The following is a 23,004-nucleotide window of genomic DNA, read 5'->3' on the forward strand; positions in this document are numbered from 1 at the left end:
TAGATTGTTAATTGTCAGTATGCTCTCTGGTCAAACTTTTGGTTTACAGAGGGGCATTACGTCTTTCAGCTACAGAGACTAAATTAAGGCCTGATACCTCTCCTTGTGGTTAATGTGCTTGTTGAATTTGACACCATTCAAAAGAAAGTTGAAGGAAAAAAATCTTATGGAGCTGAACTAAGCTTGTGAAGGGAATGACCACAGCCACGGCCAAACAGGCATCACAATGAGAAAAAAAAAAAAAAAAACCTCAAAGTGAGAGACATACACTCAGACAGAAAAAGAAAGAGACAGCAATAGACAGGCTAGACAGAGAGAGAGAGAGAGAGAGAGAGAGGGAGGGAGAGAGAGACAGAGAGCATGTCTCTATATATGTACCAGTGTGCGTGCGTGTGTGTGTGTGTGTGTGTGTGTGTGCAACTTAATTAAATGTTACAGGTTAGTAGAGGAGTGGCCCCAAATGCAAGCATGAGGCAGGACTGCAGATTTAAATCTTTACTTGGAGGTGGATAAAAGCAGGTACAGGAAAGCAGGCTGACAAACAGTGGAAGACAACAGCAGGTGGTGGAGAGAAAGTAAGCTTTACTCCGCTCCATCCGATGCTTGGCATTGTGCTTGGTGATGTGAGGCTTGCATGCAGCTGCTTGGGCATGGAAACCCATGCCATGAAGCTCATGGCGCACAGTTTTTGTGCTGATCTTAATGCCAGAGGAGGTTTGGAGCTCTGCAGTTATTGAGTCAGCAGAGCGTCGGCCACTTTTACGCACTATGAGCCTCAGCACTTGGTGACCCCGCTCTGTAACTTTATGTGGTCTGCTGCTTGGTAGCAGAGTTGCTGTGGTTCCTAAATGCTTCCACTTTGCAGTAATACCACTTACATTTGATCGCGGAATATCTAGGAGGGAAGAAATCTCTCAAACTGACTTGTTGCAACGGTGGCATCCTATTACAATACCACTACAATGCCAAACTCGAATTCTGTGAGCTCTTTAGAACGACCCTTCTGTCTTTCACAATTGTTTGTAAAGGCAGACTGCATGGCTAGGTGTTTGAGTTTCAACACCTGTGGCGATGGGACTGAATGAAACACCTGAATTCTGTGATTAAGAAGTGTGGCCCAATGCTTTTGTCTTTATATGTATGTGTATGTAGACTGTAAGATGATAAAAGACACTGAATCTCACTATACAAGAAAACGTAATCTGTATGCATCATCCACCTGCATCGTTATATTGGTAAACAATGAAGCTAAGCAAGCATGGAGCCGTTGCAAATGTGATACTAATGTGTTTGAACAAAAGTCCAAAGAAGAGGAGGAGGACAATGTGGACCTGGTTGTTTTCTTATTTACTGGAATCCCTAACATTGTGTTTTACTCATTTTACCTCCATCATTGGGTTTAGCACCAGTGCCCTGTTGATCAGTGTGTCATTTTATGCTGCATTCCTATTGGTTGGTTAGCAGACGTAGATCATAGCAGCAGTGATATTGAGAGATGGTTATCCTGAATTTCTGACATTTTGTCCCAGGCTATCTTGGGTAGCAAGACTGTGACAACGGCCATCTTTGAACCTCTCTCATAGTATGATCTAGGACCACTGTTTTGGAGCCACAACCAAAGATAACGCCATGTTTCTAACATGTTGGTCATTTTTCATCTTGGACACCCCAAAATTGCACAGTGTATACCCGGCATAAGGGAAAATGGAACAAAAGACAGGGCTGAGAAGATTAAATCAGGGTAAAATCAGGGAAACAGGAGTTGGGATGGGCAACAGGAACACAGAAGTGCCATACAGAGCACACAGGCAAAAACCAATAACAAAGGGAACTAAAGCAAATAAAATAATAACTAAAAAGTATATATTATCCTCTCTCAGTCTGAGTCTCTGTTTGACTTTGTGTGTAAAAGCATATATCCTGCTTGCCTGAAAGCAGCTGTTCAGTGAGTTTACAGTAGTTGTGACTGTCATGTGCAGAGAAGTCACAGCGACAACAATGGCACACAATGAAAAAAACAGCTAATTTGTTGCTCTGCTGTTTGCCCAGCAGACAAAGCGTGTTCAAAAACACGGATGAATATCAGCTTTCCTTTTTTTATTGTAGATTCCATGCACTGTTTTTGTCTCCATCTGCACCTGCTGTGGGTTTATGGATGCCAGCTCCTTCAGCCTCAGGCAAGATGCTGTTTGAAGGTAGACAGCTCGTCAAGATGAGAGATAAATGCCAGGGAGGGAACTTGATCCTGAGGTGGAGAGTGTGGCAAGACTAACAATATACTTCTCTAAAGACAAAAAGTTGCATATAGTAGCTTTAAATGCCAACCATTGTTCGGCTATTACAGTACTTTGTCATTTCACTCTCTTTCATTGTCTCCTCCTGCTAACCCATAAAAACAGCAGGCTGCATAATTAGATGATACACAAACACATGGGCATACACACATACCAGTCGTTTGTTTTGCACACCTCAACATCTACTACCAATCACTACAGTCTAATCCCCACAGCCTTGTTAGTGTGAATGGGTATATAGACGCATCTGTTTGTGCATGTGTCTGAGATAGCTATTCTGATTAAAAGGGAACACTTCAGAAGTGTGAAGTCCTCAAGCCCACATCACTGTAGGCTGCATATGGAAGGAGAAAATGGAGAGATGTGAGAAGGTCAAAGGTTTTCTCCGTATACACCAAAGGAAAGAAATGGAAATAATAGTTGGCTGTTTGGATGGGTGGCTGAATAGATGAGTTGATTGATGGATGGATGCATGAATAAAAATAAAAGTTACAAGGCTGACGGGAAACATGTGGGCGCCCTTGGGTACAAATAGTTAGGCCACTCTTGGATTCATGTCACATGGAGAAAAACAGCTGCAACAAGGCAATATAGCACCCTTTCAAATACACCCACACACACACTCAAAGTCACATGCACGCACACACACATACAAACAAATATACACACATTTATGCTCTCACTCAACCGTCACATAAACTCCACAGGCAGTCAGCCAGCACTATTTTACTATGAGACCAGTATAAATGACCTCTGTGTCTACAATTGTTGTCATACATATGGGTAGCTGTGTGTAGCTGAGTGTATGTGTGCGTGTGTGTGTGCGTGTGTGTGTGCGTGTGTGTGTGCGTGTGTGTGTGCGTGTGTGTGTGTGTGTGTGTGTGTGTGCGCATCTAAAGGCACAGAAATGCAGTTACGTGACCTGCATGCATGAATGCATGTCCGCTGCAGAGCCTGCACAGTCAACATCATCTTACAAGCACAAAAAGACTTAGACATCAGGTCAGCATGTGTTAGTTTTTGTCTGGCACCAACCTCCTCGCACTTCCATTCTACTGCTAGTGGGCATTCAGTGTCGGGCTGAGGAATAAAAAATCATCACAATGTATTTTTTCATATTAATTAATGTTGCTCATCATCTTGATATAAATATTTAATAAGCGTGTAACTATTTCACGATGCAAAAATCCGGCGATGTGCATTGTCAGATTTCTCGATGCACATTGTGGACAGCTGCACTCAGTGTAAGCTCAAGTTCACGTTCAAGTTTATTTAAAGCCCAATATCACTGTTTACAGTCTCAAAGGGCTTTACATGTGCAAGTTTACAAAGGCTGGACGACACCCCCATATTTAGATGGTGTAAACCATCTAACAAAACTAACATGGAAAAACAATGCAAACAAGTTGTACAAACAAGTGAAAGGCCTTATCAGTATTTGGGAAGACTAAATTATCTACCTTGAATGCCTCCTGAGCTGAGTTTAACAAACAACATACAGGTAACTCAGCCGGAGCACCACCACTGTCCTGGGGCAGTGAGCAGGCCGTAACAGCACTATATCGACACAACAGCTTCTGCCTGCTGTGTGTGGGAGAAAAACGATGTAAAAAGTGTCAGAGGCTGATGTTATCTGTCAACAAGCGCAGGTTATAACAACCCTGACGCATAACTGTTTGGTGACTGACTCGGCTTTAATTTTTACATTAGTTTTACAGTACTCGGCAGGATCTCCACTCAGCTGTTACTACTTCAAAATAATTTGTTGCAATGTAAAATGTGGAGAAATTGTAAATGGGCCGAAGATCAAAAGCACTGATATGGTCGTTTAAAGTTGACTGCACCCCATGTAATTGAAAATAAGCACAACTCTCTCTTCTATCAAGGCCTTTCAACTTAACATTTGTTTTATGGAGGTGAATAATTAAAGTGACATTCACACACTAGTTGACACAGTGGAGAAATAGGTAAATTTACTGTAGCACCTCAGCAGAGATGGAGAACAGATTTAATGGCAAAAAAGAAGTTCTTGGTAAATGTTCCATCTGCATAGCCTCAAAGTTGTCTACATACTGGACAGCAATTTGGAGGGACAGAACGTGTCCCCAGATCACAGGGGTTTGCTGTGTACAGAGACACAAAAGCAGCAGATGCCAGAGGGAGGGAGTAGAGGATCCATGCTGTTGGCCACCTGTGCCGGTTACAGCCGGCTGCCCGGGAACGTTGAGTCAAGCTTTACTGTGTTACTGTGCCAAACAGGGCAGTGAACAAGCTGGACTAGAACAAATGCATCATAACACACAATGACACAAATGCACAGGGGTGCCATCACATGTTTAAAACTAGTACTGCCAAATTTCAATGCCGAACCCAAATGTGTATACACACATATACATTGACACTGTGAGTTTATACTACCCAATTTGACTTGTACCGTATTGAGTAGGTTTTTCCTTATATGCTTTGTACCCTGGAAATGTATGTGTGAAGGCGATATTATTTTTATGTCCAATGCATTCTCAATATGCACAAAAAACACAGTGATTAAAACAAACAATAAAAAAAACTTGAACGTGAAAATGGATGATACTGATTTTTGTTACTTTGATATCTCCTAAATTTTATTCATACCATACTGATCCATTTAGGGACCACGGAAAATATGGCAATTGAGAGCATCTGTTGCCTCTGGAATGCAACATATTTCCAAGTACAACAGGATCCTGTTGTACTTGGAAATATGTCACTTAATTATCTTTCTGCCTTACCTGCCTTAGGAGTGCACTAAGGCCACTTGTCTTTTCAGTGCAACGTTTGTGATGCCCAGCATCGGATCTCAGGTGTGTCCACATATGTGTCCAGACTTGACACCTCAATGCAACCTGCCTGATAGGACAGTGATCATATATTCCAGCGCGGATATATTCCACTATATGTATTGATAAACTGTCTTTGTCCAACTGGAATGTGGTCTGGCTGATCCAATCTAAATGCAAGCGGGAACTGATCTTGGAGCATACAGATTTGAAGATTAATGCGTCTTGGCATGATAGATAGATAGATTTAGATAGATTTATTTTATTGATCCCAAACTGGGAAATTCTTAAATCATTTGTTTTTGAAACCTAAAACCAGGAAATACAGTGATCACTCTCACATTGCAAGGGGTCATTTTACTGTAAAAAATATATGTAATACTGTTTAATGTAGCTGTAAATTTTAACATAGTACTGTATAATGCACACTCTATTTTGATAAAACTGGACTAAAAGTGGACTGGACTGATGGACTGGAGAAATAAACATAATTGGCGTTTACAATGTGGCCGGTCCAAGAAATTTTTAATGCTGAATACTTTACCACTTCACAAAGATTTAAACTTTTAGATTTACCTTTGTGTGTGTCAGGAATTCAAATTCTCAAATTCTAAAATGAGTGGGTTTCACCTTAAAAGCAGGCGTCCATGATGGGAAAATTGTCCTTGTATGTTTGTGTGTCTATCTGTGTCGGACCACTGTCAGTCAATCACTCAGAGAGAAAGAAAGAGAGACAGGTGGAGAGAGAGAGAGCGAGAGAGAGAGAGAGAGAGAGAGAGAGAGAGAGAGAGAGAGAGAGAGAGAGAGATGGGCGGATTGATAATGGAGCCTTTTGTGTGTGTAATTTCTTTTTGAGTGTAAAACAGAATTAATAGACACACACACACCAAGACTAACAAAGTGAAAGCGGGCACACATAAACACACGCATTATCAGTCCATCTGGTGTACTGTGATGCAGTCCCGTTGCTACTGTGCAAAAACTTCTACTCAACTTTTACCAAGAGTCTTAGAAAGCTTCCAGACATGTGCCTTACACAGACCCAGTTTCAACATTATAGCTCACTAGCCCATTTTCAACAGCTATTAAACAGATTGTATGGTCTTCCATCAATAATAATTAAAAATATGTAAATACGTTAATTAAAATTCTTGAGCGTGCAATGGCAAAAACTAACAGACAAATCCGGACAACATGCTACCAGCTGAAGAGAGACATACTGAGGAGGTTTGCAAATATATTAATTTTTACAACACCACATTTCCAATTTATAAAGCTTGCCAGGTGCCACTAAATTCATCCAAAAAACATCCAAAAACATTAATTTATAAACACCTAATGTGTTCGATAATGGATCCTGTATCAGATATCGTTGCAATCTGTGCCATTTTTAGTTCTGCTACAGCACAGAATTACTGTAATAAAAACTTGACACTTGACACAGTCACTCGTGTAGTGTTTCAGCGGTCTACACACAGCTGAAGGTGACAAGCCCTGAGGGCTCCCCCAAGCTCAGTAAAAGTCCTGTATTTTCCATGTACTTAAAATACATATGGCTCCCAGTTTTGGGAATGGGCCTGAAACCTTGGGCTGAGCAATCCAGGCAGGGGCGAAAATCCCATTTCATTATTGGATTGGGGGGTGGGGGGCAATTAACAGCAAAATTTCTGAGAGTAATTGTTGGGGGGGACATGAAAAAATTGCTGTCTGGCATGACTGTACCTCCCTCTTTCTCTCTTACACTCCTTTGAAACTTGCTGTACAGTGTTGAGCCCTCAGCATGTTCATATGTTTTAAATAATGGTATTAAAAGCAATAATCCTCTAACCAAATTTCTTTGCTCACTGTTCTATTTCCACTACAGTCCATCAAAGTAGCTTTACAAGAACTAGAAACTCAAAAGAAGCTCTAAAACTAGAGGAAATACCTTGAATAATCCAACTACATCAAACTACTCTTCAAAAAACATATTTATTCTAGTGTCAACAAAAAACAAAGCAAGATATGGCATCAAATAGTGACATACAGTATGTGTTTGAGCTGTACACTGTCCCTTTTAGATCAAATAAGAAAATGAATTGAAACTATGCCACAAAATAATGCAACTTAAGATGCTAAAAAAAGCTATCTATCTAGAGACAAACTCAAAATATCAGTAAAATATGAACTATTTCTGACATTGATATCCTGACAGACTTTTTGAAAGAATAAAAAACTCAGCATTTGCTCCTCCTGTGGTCTGTTCTCTCTCTCCCTCACTGTCAGACACTCGCTTGAGTTGGTAAACAGTCATTAGCTATTAATTTAAACAGTGAGCTGAAAGAGGCAGGTTTTGTGGATTTGTGGAACTTTATGGATGGAGGGGTCTTGTCCCCCCCGACCCCCCCGGGATTTCCTCCTATGAATCCAGGAGCAGTTTTATCCCACTCAATCAGTGCTTTCTGGCACCATCAGACTGTGCCAAAAGCCTGAGACAACCAGGTTGTCAACAATGATGGCCTGTATGACATGCTTGGCTGTAGCCTGTGCCTCCTCCCCTGCCCGCCCTGAACCCACATCATTACTCTCTCTGTGTTCTCTCTGTGTTCTTTCTCTTTGGAAAGGACTCTCATTCCTTACATATGCCCACAACTTCACCCCTTCTCTAGATCAATTCATATACCTTCACAATAAAGGAAGACTACCAGACCACACCCCCACATCAGAAAACCTGAACTTTTCCCCATTTAATCTTTGCCAAACAGACAACCCTGTTGGGTTGTCTGTAACTAGCAAATTATCACTATTGTGCTGCCCAGTTACCACTGGCCGGGCTCCCTCTTTTGTAATATTAGAAATGTACTGATGGCACAGTTGTTATGTCTATTCTACAATATATTCTGTCTCCTTTCTCCCACAAGGAAAAAAAATTAAAATGAACTTGCAATAAGAAGAGCCCACTGGAATACGCGCAAGAACAAAGCTCAAAGCAAAACAAAAACAATCCCCTGCTACATGGGCTCGGCTTTGGTGTTTAACTTATTTTATGCTGCAACCTCTATATGTCTGTTCAGCTTGCTCCCACTCCAAGGAAAAGGTAATCTCTCTTATATTTGAAAAAAAAAAAAAAAAAAAAAGCCACTCTTTCGGCTGATACCAAAGGGACGCAGGCATTTACCAAGAAACACCTAATACTCTCATACTTCCTTTAATCTTTGACTACCTCCCTGCAACTCTCTCCTGTACCTACACAGAACTTGGCAAACAACCCTTTGAGAATAAAATGGCCACATCAATGCCAGTGGAGCCACGGATAAGAGCAACACTCCAAGCCCACTCTCTGTGGCACTCATCTGTACTCCCTTTATCATTGAGTTTCATGAACAAAGGCTACATCTATTTTTCTAGTGCTGAGCAGTTCATGGAAAATGTCCCTCTTTCTAACATCCCAAACACCAAACAAAATTAAAGTGACCAAACCAAAGGCATTATGAGACAAAAGGCAGCATAAAAACAGGGGGAAATTGGGTTAGACAGGCAGCATTTTCCATTCATTGGGTTCTTCTCTAGGATAGGCATCTTTTACAGTCTGTAAACCTCCTGACTGGTTAGACTTCTTTCCCCCACTCCAGTGAATCTACAAACTAGGCAACATCAGGAAAGAGATCCTGCAACTGGCCAACACTAAAGCGTAAAGGTTTCAGCTGTGTCAGTTCCTGACCAACTCTTTGGTGTTGGCTAGGAACTGACACACTTATTCAAACAAGGATCCTCCTTTAAACCCTGTCCCCATTCCCCAAAAAACAATCTGTCTGCCCAGCTCTTGCCCTCTGAAATCATGTAGCCCCCCTCCTTTGGCACACTGGATGATAGAAACACTCACTACCGTCCTCATTAAAGAATATTTTATCTCTCTGCTTAAGGGAAGGAACATAGTTATCCAACTTCATTGTTTGCTTCACAATCCCTGCCCCTCTTATTTTTCCTCCTCTCAGCTCACACTACTGATTCCTCATCCACAGACTCTGTTCCTTACTTTGCAACCAATGCAGCAAAATTATAAAAAAGAGTAAACAGTACTGTTTTCCTGCAGGAATGATGCAGTCTTCCCGTTTGGCCAATTTGTTGTTGTCTTTGATCGGCAATGTTAGTATCCTCCTTTGAAAACACCACAAGACAATGGTGAGATGCATAATCTTTGCAAATTTTGTGACAATCCAATCAGTGGTGCTTGAGATATTGCATGTGATGGACAGAAAGATGGAAGAACAAAACAAACAAGACCCCAAACCCCATCCAATGAAATCAATTAATGATTCACCTTTATACTCTATTAGATAATAGCTCATGATACAATTCAATCACATTATAGTGTTGCATGCCCAGCTGCTCCCCTACCCATACTGCATCCCTCCTGCCACCTGTCCCATAACTCTACTGACACATGCATAATGTGTCAGCCCTGTTACTATTCTCAGCAGCCATTGTTTCTTCTTGTTTGGGCAGGATGTTGACAGTAAGCAAGGTTTAGTGTGACAGGAAGAGAAGAGGAGATGATGGGAAAAGGGGGTGGGGGAACACATGGAGGAAAGGACGATGAAGGGTTTTCTGTTCTGGTGAGGTGAATACTCAGCCTCATCAGTAGCCCACAGAAACTTTTACACACAAAGCCACACATGCTGAATTAACAGCTGACAAGTGCACATTATTGATAGAGAGAGAGAGAGAGAGAGAGAGAGAGAGAGAGAGAGAGAGTGCGCTATCTTCAATTCAAGTTAAAGTAGAACTTATAACGTAAATCACAATGGGTAGAACTGGAAGCAGCTTTGGCAACTCCAGTATCTCTGCAGTGATGCATTTTTAGCCTCAATGGAGCCTTATATAAAAACCGCCAGGCAACTTTGACAGAATAACAAGTTTTTATCCACAGTGAGATAAACTCACAGGTCTATGGTATATCTTATTGCTACTTGGTTGTACTTTGCCTGACATTTCAAAGGCGCACTATGCATAATTGATGAGGGTTGATTTAAGTGAGGATCCTTTAAGCTCAAATGAGAAAAAAAACATGGAATAAGCACATAATTTATCGAGAAGAGCCATGTACACTCAAACATCAAATTCTATGCTAATTCCACATTTTGATTTTTGTCTAAACACATTCACTTACAACCTTGGCAATTTCACACATGCACATTTAAGACTGATAAACATAAAAGTACAGAACTGAAAAGGGGAAAAAATCTCAAATGCGTAACCAGACTCGCACCTGAATTATCAAGTGTAGAAAGTATCAGAGACATTGAACAGTTTTAAATAACTTTAATGTTCTTTCATGTTCTCACTGAAAACACTGAAGAAACACACCAAAGACCTGTCAAGAACATGAAAACAATTTCTGAAGCACCACTGTCACCAAGGAGATGAATGTGTGCGTTTGTACAATAGCATTTTCAGAGTGCTGTGCTAGAGTGGAGTCAAACTATCCCCATCTGGTCCAAGTCGAAAACAAACTGATCTGAGAAGGCGATGTTAAGATGTTATATCCGAGTTTTCAAGAGGTGCCAGTGTACTGCGTTTGTGTATATGTGTAAGAGACCATTTAAAAAAAACAGAGTGTAACTTCTCTCCAACCTTTGGTAGGAACTCACTGCACTGTGTAGAGCAGTGGTCAGGAACCTATGGCTTGTGAGACAGAAACTGCATTTTATGAAGAGCACCAATTAAGATAGCAAAATTCAAAATTACTTCTAAGGTCTCTATCTCACACACACACACACACATGCACAAACACACACATAAATACACCCTGCTTGGTATCTCACTGCACACATGACGCCACATGCTGCGGCCCGCCTCACTCTGTCTCTCTGTCCTTATATGTGTCTGTTCACTTTCCTTGCCAGCAGTGTGTTTACACATGTCTTGGATTTTTTCACCCTCAAGCCCTGTTACTGGTGTATGTAGGCGGCTTGCTGATAAGGAGGTGTATCTAAACTTACTGAATGAGACTTTTTCAATGCTCCAGCCAAATGAATGACATGTTTAAGACGGTGCATGCGTGTGTCAGCAAAAGCAAGCACCAGTTACATGGTGACGAAGCAAAAGTGGCTGTTCAGGGAATCACTTTGAAATTGACATTAACTCACTGGTATTTTGGAATTGTTCCGGTCCAGATTTGCATGCCAAGGAAAGACAATTGTGGTCTGTATTACAGCATTGTGTTTATTTGAAAACATTCAGTAAAGTCTGATGAAATGCCTGTGTTGGTTAACTTATCATTTATGGTACACTGGGCAACTTTTTGGTCAACATGACTAATAGTCTGCCCTGCAGTTCCTGTTCACCACCCACATGACTCCAGACACGCCTGGTGGAGATCTGCACTCTACTAACTGCACTGTACTAGTTTCTTATTTTGTTGTAACTACACCACATGCCTCCTTTTCGTCCTTCCTGCTCCCTCTGTCCTTTATTGAACATTATTGCTCGCATTGACTTAGATTAAATAGATTTTCTCAGGCAACTTCACATGAGCCACATATTTACTTGAATCTTATTGATCATGAATGATATCCTCTGTATTAGGCATTTGTGAAATTTGAGGGAACACATCATTTACAAAGAGGCAAACTACAATTCTATTTTATACTTGTGAAGCTCTGTTTCACAGTTTATTGTCCTCTTCTTTTCCCACCTCACTCTCTTCTTGTAGCTCTCTCCCTCCGTATCTCTCACATTTACTCATAACTTCGTCACGTCACAGTGCTACAGATCTACAAAGACTTGAGTCAAAGCTTCCTTCTTACATTCTGTGACATGTAAGCACTCTCACTCAAAGAGGCTTTGTCAACTTTCATTAGCCCTTACATTGCCATCCTCTGAGTTCAGTAGATAGATGACTCTGTTCGGCAATTCAAGTTGCACAAGCTTTTACAAGACTGATTATCTCTTCAGAGAGTGTGTGTGTGTGTGTGTGTGTGTGAGAGAGAGAGAGAGAGAGAGAGAGAGAGAGAGAGAGAGAGAGAGAGAAGTCGTTTGACTCTGAACTTTATTAGTTCTCTTACTCACTTGTTGTGCTCTGTATGTCAATATGAACTTACTTGTGTGTGTGTTTGGCTTTGTTGTCAATTAGCCTCTATCATTTCACCCTTTAAATCTACATGTTTCAGTGTTTCAGAGCTCACGTTCCTCTTTTGCATCTGCCCATTATCAACTGTTTCTCTCTAAATTAAATTAAATTAAATTAATAAACATGCACAGTGTGGATCGGGGTCTAGTCGATACCACTTAAGTGGACTCCCTCAGGCCTAACTAGGCTAAATCACAGCTTCGTTTTCACTCTGGCTGAGGAGCTATAGGGCTGTAATGAAGTGGAAAGAAAGGCATAACCTAATCTAGAAACTTCTGCCATCAGCTGCATTGCTTTAATATTCCTTTTGTCTACTGTATGCGATTCACTTCACAAGGCTAAGTATAAATTTACTGAGCAACTAACTACCAAAATTCATCCCTGTGTTCCTCTTCATCCCCCTCATCCTGGCTGCAGTGGCTTTGTGGCTGGTCATCGTCCTGTGATGCCGTGTCGCCTGCCTCAGTCAAGGCCCACTGCTGCATTGTTGTCTCTATTTTATCTGCTAGTGTAGTTCCTTCTGTAATACAACTGTAATTCTTTGGTAATATGCTCTCTAGGTCATTGACTATAGCACCCCTGTCTGGCTATGAAAAGGTCTCCTCTTTTGGTCCTTCCATTTTTCCCTGTTCCTCCTCTGGGTTTTGGGGGGAGTTTTTCTTGCTATGAGGGTCAGGGATAGTTGCCCTGTTTTGCTTGTTATACACTATACTTAACTGATTTGGGGCTCTAAATAAACTTGAACATGATCTAACAAACTAAATAAATAAATTTACATTTGCTCAGACAAATGTACAAACAAACATTATTTTAACCCATTAGCAAGCTAAGTCAGACTTAGGGCTCTAGTTTCGCAGACCAGGGCAACTGGGTGTGGCCAGGCGGATTTTCCAAGTTTGGCACGGCGTTCTCGGTGGCGCAAGTACTCCGCCGTCCCTCCTACCGGCGGAGGGGAGGAGAGAAGGCATGGAGTGGGTTTGACACAGCCGATTCACATGTAACCAATCAAATGAGCCCCTGTCCTTGCCTTTAAAATGCGCTGCGTGAAGGCGTAATGAAAGTTTACACAGCTGACATGGAGGTCTATTGCCGCGGGCGGAGCGGAGCTCAGGAGACAGGCGCGGAGCGGAGACCGGCGAGCAGTGCGGACACGTCACCAAAACCTCACAGCCGGGCTTCCGGAATGTCAGGCACATGAACGATGCAATAAATACCAAAAAAAACACTATTCAATGCCACGATCACAATCAGCACATACATATATCTCCATATCAACTGTCCCGTCACAGCTGATGTCAGATCAAAGGAGATTGGCACCGTTTGTGCTGATTGTGAGGTTTTGGTGATGTGCGCCTGTCAGCCAAACTTCCACTGCGCCGGCTCCGCTCCGCCTTGCGCTGAAAGTAGACGTGGTTTCAGACGGCGAGCTTTTGGCGCACCTCGGCGAAGCCTTTTGGCACGAAACTGTCACTGCGCCAAGCCGAATCTGTCGGCACCTCCCCCCGCTGCGCCACCACTCCCATCTCGGCGAACCTCCGCCTGCGAAACTTGGACACTGTCCGCCTCTCCCGCTTCGCCAGTCGAAACTAGCTCTGCGCGGGGTTCGCCTCACTGCGCCACCCTGCGCTGCGCCGGGAAACTAGAGCCCTTAGTGTTAGTAGTATATGTGTATGACCATGCAAAAATGCACAGAGAGAGAAGAAGGAGAAAGTGAGAGCCAGGTAGAGACCACACACACACACACACAGACACACACACACACACACACACACACACACACGCACACACACACTCACACACACACACAGATTTAGACACATAGATGCAGTACATGGCAATTATAGTTAAGTTAGATGGAAATTGTTTTGTTAGACGTCATCCAAATGTGAAATCTGTGATTTTTTTGTCTAACATCTCTGTGGAGTCCCACGTGTCTCTACTTCAGTTCAGGTTGGAGCCTTGGACTGCAGCTGATTGCATCAGTACAAGAATTACCCCCAATCAGTGGCTAATCTGATTTAGTAGGCACTCGTTTGGATTAATATTAAAGTGTTGTTTATAGGTGTGCTGATTGCATGGTACTTCATAAACAAAAAAATTAATTAAAATAAAGTAAGTTTGCATAAATACTGCATAGTATGTACATACTGAGTATGCATACTAAGCAAATCATCCCATCTCTTCCTTTTCACATATTGGGACTGAAATGGTTACTATCCCAAGATGAGGGGGGAACCTCAAGGCAAAGTCCTGCTCGGGTCCAGTTTCATAAACCCATGTCCGACCTAAACCCACAAAGCTCAATACTGCACCCGACCCATAATCCACACTTTTTTCTAAGTCAGTTCTGGACAAGACCCAGCCTCTTAATGCAAGCTCTGAGCTGACTGTTATGGGACATGAGTTTTAATACGTGTGGAGTTAAGCTGACACTAACAATTTTGATGTCATATTCTTTTACACCATAAAACACAGGTGGCGCACTAGAAATAGGAATTCAAACTCACATAGTGCAGAATTACACCATACAAAAATGGTCCATCCTTTCACCTAGGAACACTTCAGCTCCTTTTTTTCTGAGATGTCTCCAATGCAGATCCAGAGCCAACCTGACAAGGGAACAGCAGCCCTCTTTTCAACTACAACTGAGCCAATGCTAATGACCCCAGGGGCTAATTTGGACTGCTGCCTTAATTAAGAGATGACTGCAAACAGACATCCCTCCCTCGTCATTGAACATGGCAACAATGACATCCTTGTTCTCTCACTCCTTACCCCACTGCTCATTACTGCAGAGCTGATCAAGCAAGGAAAGAACAATTGCTCGGGTGCGGAAAAAAGACACTCCAGGTTTCATCTAGTGAATGGTTAATTAACTGTGGAGGAAACCACACACTAATTGGTGACAGATAAGATAAAAACCTCTGCTCAGTTTTGTCTGGAACTATGCTTGTATGGATTTCTACCTGTGTTTTTATAAAGAATTGAAGGATATAATTATCCTTTATCAAAGATTATTTTCTATCTCTTTGCCATTCTTTGAAGAGGATTGTGCAGCTGCATGCATAAGATGATTATGGTAAAATACTGGTCATGTGGGGTGCCAAATCCTAACATTGCCTCAATCTCTGTAACCTCTGTGCAGTCAGATGCTTTACAGAATCACTGAGCTGCTGAAGGCTTACACTGGTCAAAGCGCACAGCCTTGCTGACTTGGGCATATCCACATTGTTACCCAGGCTATCCATCATCTTGTCAAGCCAACACTGCAGGCATGCGAGCGAGACACGCAGACACACACACACGCACAGAGACACAAACACACAGGCACAAATACTCTCTCTCTGTCTGAGGCTCATCCTTTGACGTCTGGCAGATCATTTGAGTGAGCATGTTTCCCTCCATCTGGTGTGTGTGAGCCAGGTCACTGTCTGGCTGAGCTCCTGGCTCCAGAGGGAGAGACGAGGGAACAGGCTTCTCGTTAGTCAGAGCACAGAGCCTCAACCCAGGGGACATAAACAAAATCTTGGGTCTGGGCTTGGAAGTGCTGTGGGCCAACTCGTACACAGGGACACAAACAGACATGAAAAACCTCAGTAGCTGATGCTGACTCAATTTAAACAAGTGACTCTTGCTCATACTGCAGCAGAAGATGGATTAACCCCCACAAAATTGTTGGATTAGTGTAAACAATACAACTTTAGAAGAGAAAACCCATTATGATGTAGACTTAAGGCCATTTTCTGGTGTTGGTATGTGATAAGACAAAGTTTGTGAAGCAAGAGTTTGGTGGAGGATTTTTTTCATGATGAAAACTTCCATTTCTTCCCATGGGTAACAGGTATTTGATTGTAAGCAGAATGTAAGTGAAATAATCACAAAAACAGAATCACTGATTGGTGAAAAGTTCTGTCTATACCCAGAGGAGGTCCTGGCTAGTTTTGCGCCCTGGGCGAACCGTCCCGCACCCCCCACCCCCACCACATCAGGCCTATCATTTGTTAACATCCTATTAACTAAGAAAAACACACTAGAAATTACTCATAAAGCTATATCACATATAGCTTACAAAATGTCATGTCAGTGTATAGGAAGTTGTTTAGGTTACCATAGACCCACGTATAGCAAAAAAAATTAAAAATTCCCCAGTCAGGATGTATTGTTTACCAAATCCACAGACTAACAGGCCAATGTGAACTTGCACTTGTTGTGTTGCAAACACAAACTAGCCTATGGGTGAAATTAATTCCATGACATGATGCCTAAAATTCTAATAGTTGCTAGTTCAGCAAAACTAAAAACCAAAAAAAAAAAAAAAAAAAAACTTGTGGCTAAGTGGCAACATATTAGCAAGAGGCTAATAAATAGGGTATAGGCTACTGTTTCATTACATGCACAATTAACGTCACGCATAGAGACTTGCATACCTTTATCTTTTGAACGTTTCTCCTCTTCTTCTCTCCTTTTCTTTCTGAACTGGGCACCTGATGGTTTTTTTGGCCTTTTGTCCATGATACTCCATTGACTTTTTGTTGTTGTTGTTGTTGTTTGGCATTTTCACATAACCCAATAAATTACATGTAGCTATAAGGGGTCTATATTAATTTTATGAATGAAATACAATTTATTTGGAAGCAGCAGTTTGTGTTGTTTGGCCTGGGATCTTTCATATCAGAGGTTAGTCTATCCCCCGCCCCCCTCCCCTTTGCTTTTCCTGAGACTCACAACCTGCGCACAGCCTCTGCAGTCGCAAGTTGATCCCCCGCGCCCCCCTCCCCCTTGCCTTTTCTTCTGACACACACGACCTGTATACATGACTCTCAGCAGCAAGTTGACGTGATAGTAGGGGCGCCTTAGCGCCCACTGCACCAACTTGACATGGAAATGAGCGATATTAGTCTAGAAACGTTTTTTTTTTTTTTTTTTTTTGCGGACGCACTTTTTTTTTTTTTTTTTTTTTTTTTTTTGGACGGCGCTTGTGCGCCCCCAAGTAGATTGCGCCCTGGGCGGTTGCCCACATTGCCCATAGCAAAAACCGTCCCTGTCTATACCACATGTTTGCATCATGACACAAATTCCCTCCAGCCTCGTTCATCCAGTCAAAGAGCCTGAAATATTTTCTCATCCTAAGAGGACTCTGAATTTGAACTCTGGTACAAAAGTACACAGCGCACACACATTGAAAAAACAATAACAGAGACTTTGACAAAAGCAAACAAAGGCTTCATGTGGCAAATAACAAATAGCTTCTAATGAAGATACAAAAATTTACTCTGACAAGCTGAGAGTGTGCAGACAGGATAATGTAAAGGAGAAGGGCAACGTAGACAGCAGAACTGTTGCTATCCCTTTGGTCTCAAACAAAAATGGATGCAGTTGTATACAGAAATTTAAAATGGTTTTCAGTAAATCAGGGAAATAAAAATGGCTGGAGTACAGGCCCTTTAATTTCATAATTATTGGTCAACACAATGAGGAGTATGCATTAAACGATACTAAGAGAATCACTGTGATTATCTTATAGGTGTTGAAATGGCATTATGATTCATGATTTTAGCAGGAATGCTCATTTTTGCATTATTGATTTTCTACTTTACTGAAAAAACAGCAACTAGCAACTACTACTAAAATGATGAAGATGTGATTTTTGCTGAGGAAACATGTTCTTAAATCTTGAGAACACAATTTGTAATTCTTCCTTTACAATAGTATTCTGTCACAAAAAAAAAAAAAAAAAAAAAAAAAAAATCAGCCAATTTGAATATATCACTTGGCCATACTGTGATTTTAGTAATATTTCTATTAGTTGTTCAGCCCTAATGAGGAGCACTATTTTGCAGTTTAACAGTTTTATTTATTAACCTGATTCAGGTTTTCTGAAACTGTCACTTGTTTCTATCAACAGTCCCTGTCCCTGATAACTGTGACAGCATGTTTAGTGTCCCCGTCTGCGGAAGGGAACAATAATCAGATCAGTTGTTTAGTTCAAGCTGTTCCAGGATGTAACTGTGCCATTGTTTGTGACAGGCCCGTCATATGAATACTAAACACCTTGTTCCTCATAGGCTTCATTAACATTAGATTCCTTAACAGCTGGATTCCCGTCAACAGGCAAAACACAAATACACACAGTCATGCTGCACATTTGGATGAATGGACTGTACAAACACACACACACACACACACACACACACACACACACACCTGCCCTGGGTTATTAGCCGTTACATCACTCAAAACTGTCATGGAATGGTCTACGGTGGTTTGGCTCTTGGCCTCCAGAGCAGTGAACAGATAAGGAGCAATTTGTGGTTTGTGTTTATAAATCAAACACTGATGGCTTGTGGGCCTGTGGATCCAGAGGCCACAAGGAAGAGGATGTAAATTAGAGGAGAAACCTCCACACTAGAGACCTCAAACTAAATTAGTTTCAAACAGTGCACAAATGACTGTCAATCTCTGTCCAATTTGCAGTTACGCATTATTCCAACATACACTGACAAAACAATATACAGTAGAGAGCTGGACTACTTACTGCCATGATCTGATATCAAAAGAAACAGCCGTCAAAATTCACAAATCAGTCATGATTCCATGCCAACACTCATATCAGCATTTTTTTTTGTTTGTTTGTTTTTATTGTAACAGGCCATCCGCACTGCACTTCTGAGTCGCTATTCAAGGATTGAATATTGTTGAGGGAAGGATTAATTTCTGTAAAAAAGTGTTCATTTAGATCTTTGAGCAACAAACCTGTACAACAAAGCTATCTGGTTAACAAATGCATTTGTCTCTGAAGTGGGGTCTTTGTCCTCATGCTGCAATGCCAGCTGAAGAGTTGTGCTGATTCGTGACTGCTGTGAAGTGTTAACAATGCACATAATATAACCACGCTACCCAAATAAGCATCAACTGAAGCATTACTCATCATGAATGCAAGGAAAGACAAATAGATTTGACTATTTGAGATGAAAATGTGTTCTAACATGCATTGAGTTTTCACAAAAGCAAATGACAACACAGTACATAGTTTGTGGCAGTACGGATGACCGGAAAAGTGGGAAATACTGCACTAGATTACACTGGTTACTGCTGCTTTGACATAGACGAGAAAATAACATTTTTTACATTAGAAAACCATTCATTTTAGTTTCACTCACATTTATTATTCTATTTATCCAGTTGTGTTAAAAAACTGACAATTATTTTGACCATTCTAATACTGTCAGGCTATTAAATAAAACCATTCTCTATTCTGTGTGTGTGTATTTACTGTATGTTTCCTTAATGCTACTAAAATTAATAGATTACAAACTACCATTTCTAGACAACATCAGATCAATAAAGATCAAGCCACAGTGGATTACAGCATCTTCCATCACCAGTCGAGCGATGCGGTAAAGCCACAGGACAAGATGTGATGAAGCATCATTCTGATTATAAACATGAAACTTACAGAAACCATTTATGGGTCAGAGGCAGGAAGATCGAACAAAATAACTGATTGATTTCAGGAGGGGCCTTTCACCTGTTGTACAGTTTTAATTGGACAACAAACATTCTGTTGCTTTTCAAAGTATTCTGGTGCTTTTATTCTAACCTCAGTTCATACTACAGACCTGAACCTTGACATTTTGGGGATGTCTCCCAAAAAATCAGGGATAACCCTGCTCTGGAGTGGGATTTAGTTAGTCCTGGGCTAAAAGAAGGGATATCCCATATTGCAATTGTGAAAAAACTCTTAGCTCAGGGCTTACGGGGGTCTTGGCCCATGGCTAAGTGTGGTGTGAAAAGAGTAACATGTTGAAAAGATGTTATAATTTCATCCTCAGCCGATTCAAAACAGTACAAAAGGCGACTGGACATACAAGGGATTGTGCCTTCAGAAACAGAACAGTCGATTATACAATGTAATGGTGCCCACTGTATGAACCATACATCATACACTCACCGCCTGAAAATGCCAAATCAAATTGCCACTTGTGTACACTGGGTTAAATGATGTGTAAAGCCTTTACTTTGTGGATGTGCAAACCCAATAAAGGTTTCAGGTGTAAATTTGTTGTTTAATTTTGTGGGCACAAGTTTAGGATCAAGTGCCCATGTTCAAGTTTGCCTTTACAGCAGGAAGAAATGTAAAAAACAAACAAACAAAAACACAAACAAACAAAAAACTGGATGCAAATATAAAATCTGTGGCTCAGTTACTCCATTACACCATTCTGTAAATAAACAAGCCCATGCAAACACAAAACATGGGTGTCCATGCATGTCATTATTATCACTCTACATGATTATATAACAAGCTAACAATAACAGGTTGATAGAGAAGAAAATGGAGACCAAACAGTGTGAGTCAGCTGAGCACTGAACACAGCATCAGTGTTGCTGCCATAAATGTCAAAACACAATACCATCACCTGAACAGGACACTGTTTCTGTGTCAGTGCAACCTAAAGGACACTTGCGCCAGTCTGAAGCTTCTTTTATACACCCTCTCCCTCACCCTCTCTGTCTTTTTCTCATTCATTCACCCATCCATACACAGACACTTTAAAAACATTGCATACACTGTGTGTGCATCTGCCTCTACAGATGACACATTCTCAGAAACATCCATTTACATCATTTAGCTGTTAGCCAGGGTGACTAAAAATGCCTACACTAGTCAAATAAGTTTCAAGTCCTGCTTCAAAAAATAACAAGCAATCAAAATAAGGAATGCAAATATCATGGCTCTTATGTTATTATAATGTTGTTATGAGCATACAAACATTATGTACGCCAGCTAAGAAAATAAAGAGAATAACAGTTAAAAAGAAGGATAGAGGGCATTGTTAGAGAGGAATGATGGTAAACAGATACACATTTGTCCAAGTCTGTCAATCGCCAAATCTACCACGTTGCTTGGACAATGATAAAGGCACACAAAACAATCTAATAATCAAACAGAGAAAGACATATGTCCATAGAATGTGATAATCACAGTAATCCCACCGATTTGTCCTGTATTCCAATCTCAATTAAAACCCACGATGACTTCACTTGAACCCATAGTAGTGAAACTGAGACGACAGCAGCTCCACCTCGCGGTGGCTGTCTGAACTCACCTGGGCTGCAAGAGTTCACTATCGTTTGGTGCAAACTGGGAAGCGCATCCCACAATTTAATTATTTGCACTGAACAGCTTTGCTGTAACAACTACAGTCAGCCAAACAAAACGTGATAACCGACCATTGTATGTCTTTTTGCACCCATATATTTCTGATAAGACAACGATTAAGATGGGGTCGTCCACAAAAGCAAGCAGCGCACATGCAAATTAACAACAAACCAACAAAAACTTCACCTACCTCCTCCACTGTGAGAGGCATGCAGATCCTGTACTCCTTCATCAACATACTCCTTGCTCAGTGGTGGCGTCAATACAAAGGAAGGGTGCAGGCTGTCAGCTCCTTTTCAGTCTTGGTGGCGCTCCTGCAAGTCAGTCATTTGAAAGAAAGCACTTGCTCAAGAAAATAGATCTTCAAAATAACTAGATCCTCTTCCACCTCCGCACCAGCAGCACCTCCTGTAATAGTTCTGCTATGCCTGCGGGAGTCCACACCGTCAGGTCCGAAGTAGGACGAACAGAGGGGCAGCTTCCACACACTGAGACAGCCTCTCGCAAATTAAACAGCTTCTAGTTTTATATAAATGCTTCAACACAATAAACTATACCAACAGGCTGCACTGTAGAAAGTTTCATGAAATCACAGAAAACTCCGAAAAAAAGAGAAAAAAAAAATAGTTAGGAGGTGTCCAAATCCCGCAAGCTCCTTATAGCAGCTTGCGTCCCGGGCGAGGATGGAGTTCCCCGCCGTTCTCGATGCCTTCGGACCAAAACCAGTTTCCCTCAAGTCTGTGTAGGATTGTGTGCACTTGAAACCAGCTTGCCGGTCTGTCTGGCCAACCTCTCTGCTCTCTGCAGCAAGAGTTTCTCCTGACAGCGCCGTCCAGGGATGCGCAGCACTATGAAGTAGCAGCGTCAAGTGAGCCTGAAATAGGATGGACTTAGAGGGGAAATACGCTCACACTACTAAACAACGCGACGACCGTGTTTAGTATGGGTTTTATTTTGAAAGACATGACCGGAAGTCTCATTGTAGATTCTACCTAATTGACCGAAATGTCTGAAGTGAGCATATTTTATTTTACCCTCTAAACGCGCAGAAAGCCTTTTGGTTCTCTGGGATTCATATTGTTGGAAACACCTTTAATCTATACCATTTTTGAGATGAAAAAATAGTATTTAATGTGGTTTTCGATTTAGAAAGCATCTCACAAAACATCTTAGAATTAAGCCGATGAACAAGTAAAAATAAAGGGCAGCATTGCATAACTACAGATTTCATAATTAGCAGTTGAATGGACTACCGAGCCCACCTGACGTTTTTACGCATCACTAAAACCATGGAAGTAACTCAAATTAAAAGGATGAGCCCAAACTCCAAGGATGGATGTACAAGTTCAGTAGCGGCTTATTGCCAAATAATCTTCTAAAAAAAAAAAAAAAAAAGAAAAAAAGAAAAATGTAAATTTTCACTGAGTCACAATCTGATCAAATCCTTTAGTCAGTTCAGGATTGTTTACCTCCGTATCTCTCAACTCTCTCGGTCTTTGTGGGCGCTGGCCGTGGTGCTGAAAGGTTAGCCCGTGTTTGGATTCACCAACACAACCAACTAAACAGCGAATAGTATAAAAGTTAAGTTATAAATGCAGTAGCTTACCCATGTTTATACAC

General features: G+C 41.4%; 1 protein-coding gene across 1 annotated transcript in view; it reads right to left on the bottom strand.

Annotated features, from left to right (window-relative positions):
• Window positions 1-22,215, bottom strand: part of pitpnc1a (phosphatidylinositol transfer protein cytoplasmic 1a) — a 59,527-nt gene extending 37,312 nt beyond the window's left edge. Inside the window, exon 1 of the mRNA XM_030058185.1 lies at window positions 21,575-22,215. Coding sequence (XP_029914045.1) covers window positions 21,575-21,622 — 48 coding nt within the window. The 5' untranslated portion in view covers window positions 21,623-22,215. The remainder of the gene's footprint in view (window positions 1-21,574) is intronic.
• Between the last annotated feature and the right edge of the window lie 789 nt (window positions 22,216-23,004).

The sequence above is a fragment of the Myripristis murdjan genome, chromosome 8 (genome assembly GCF_902150065.1).
Source record: "Myripristis murdjan chromosome 8, fMyrMur1.1, whole genome shotgun sequence".
Lineage (NCBI taxonomy): Eukaryota > Metazoa > Chordata > Actinopteri > Holocentriformes > Holocentridae > Myripristis > Myripristis murdjan.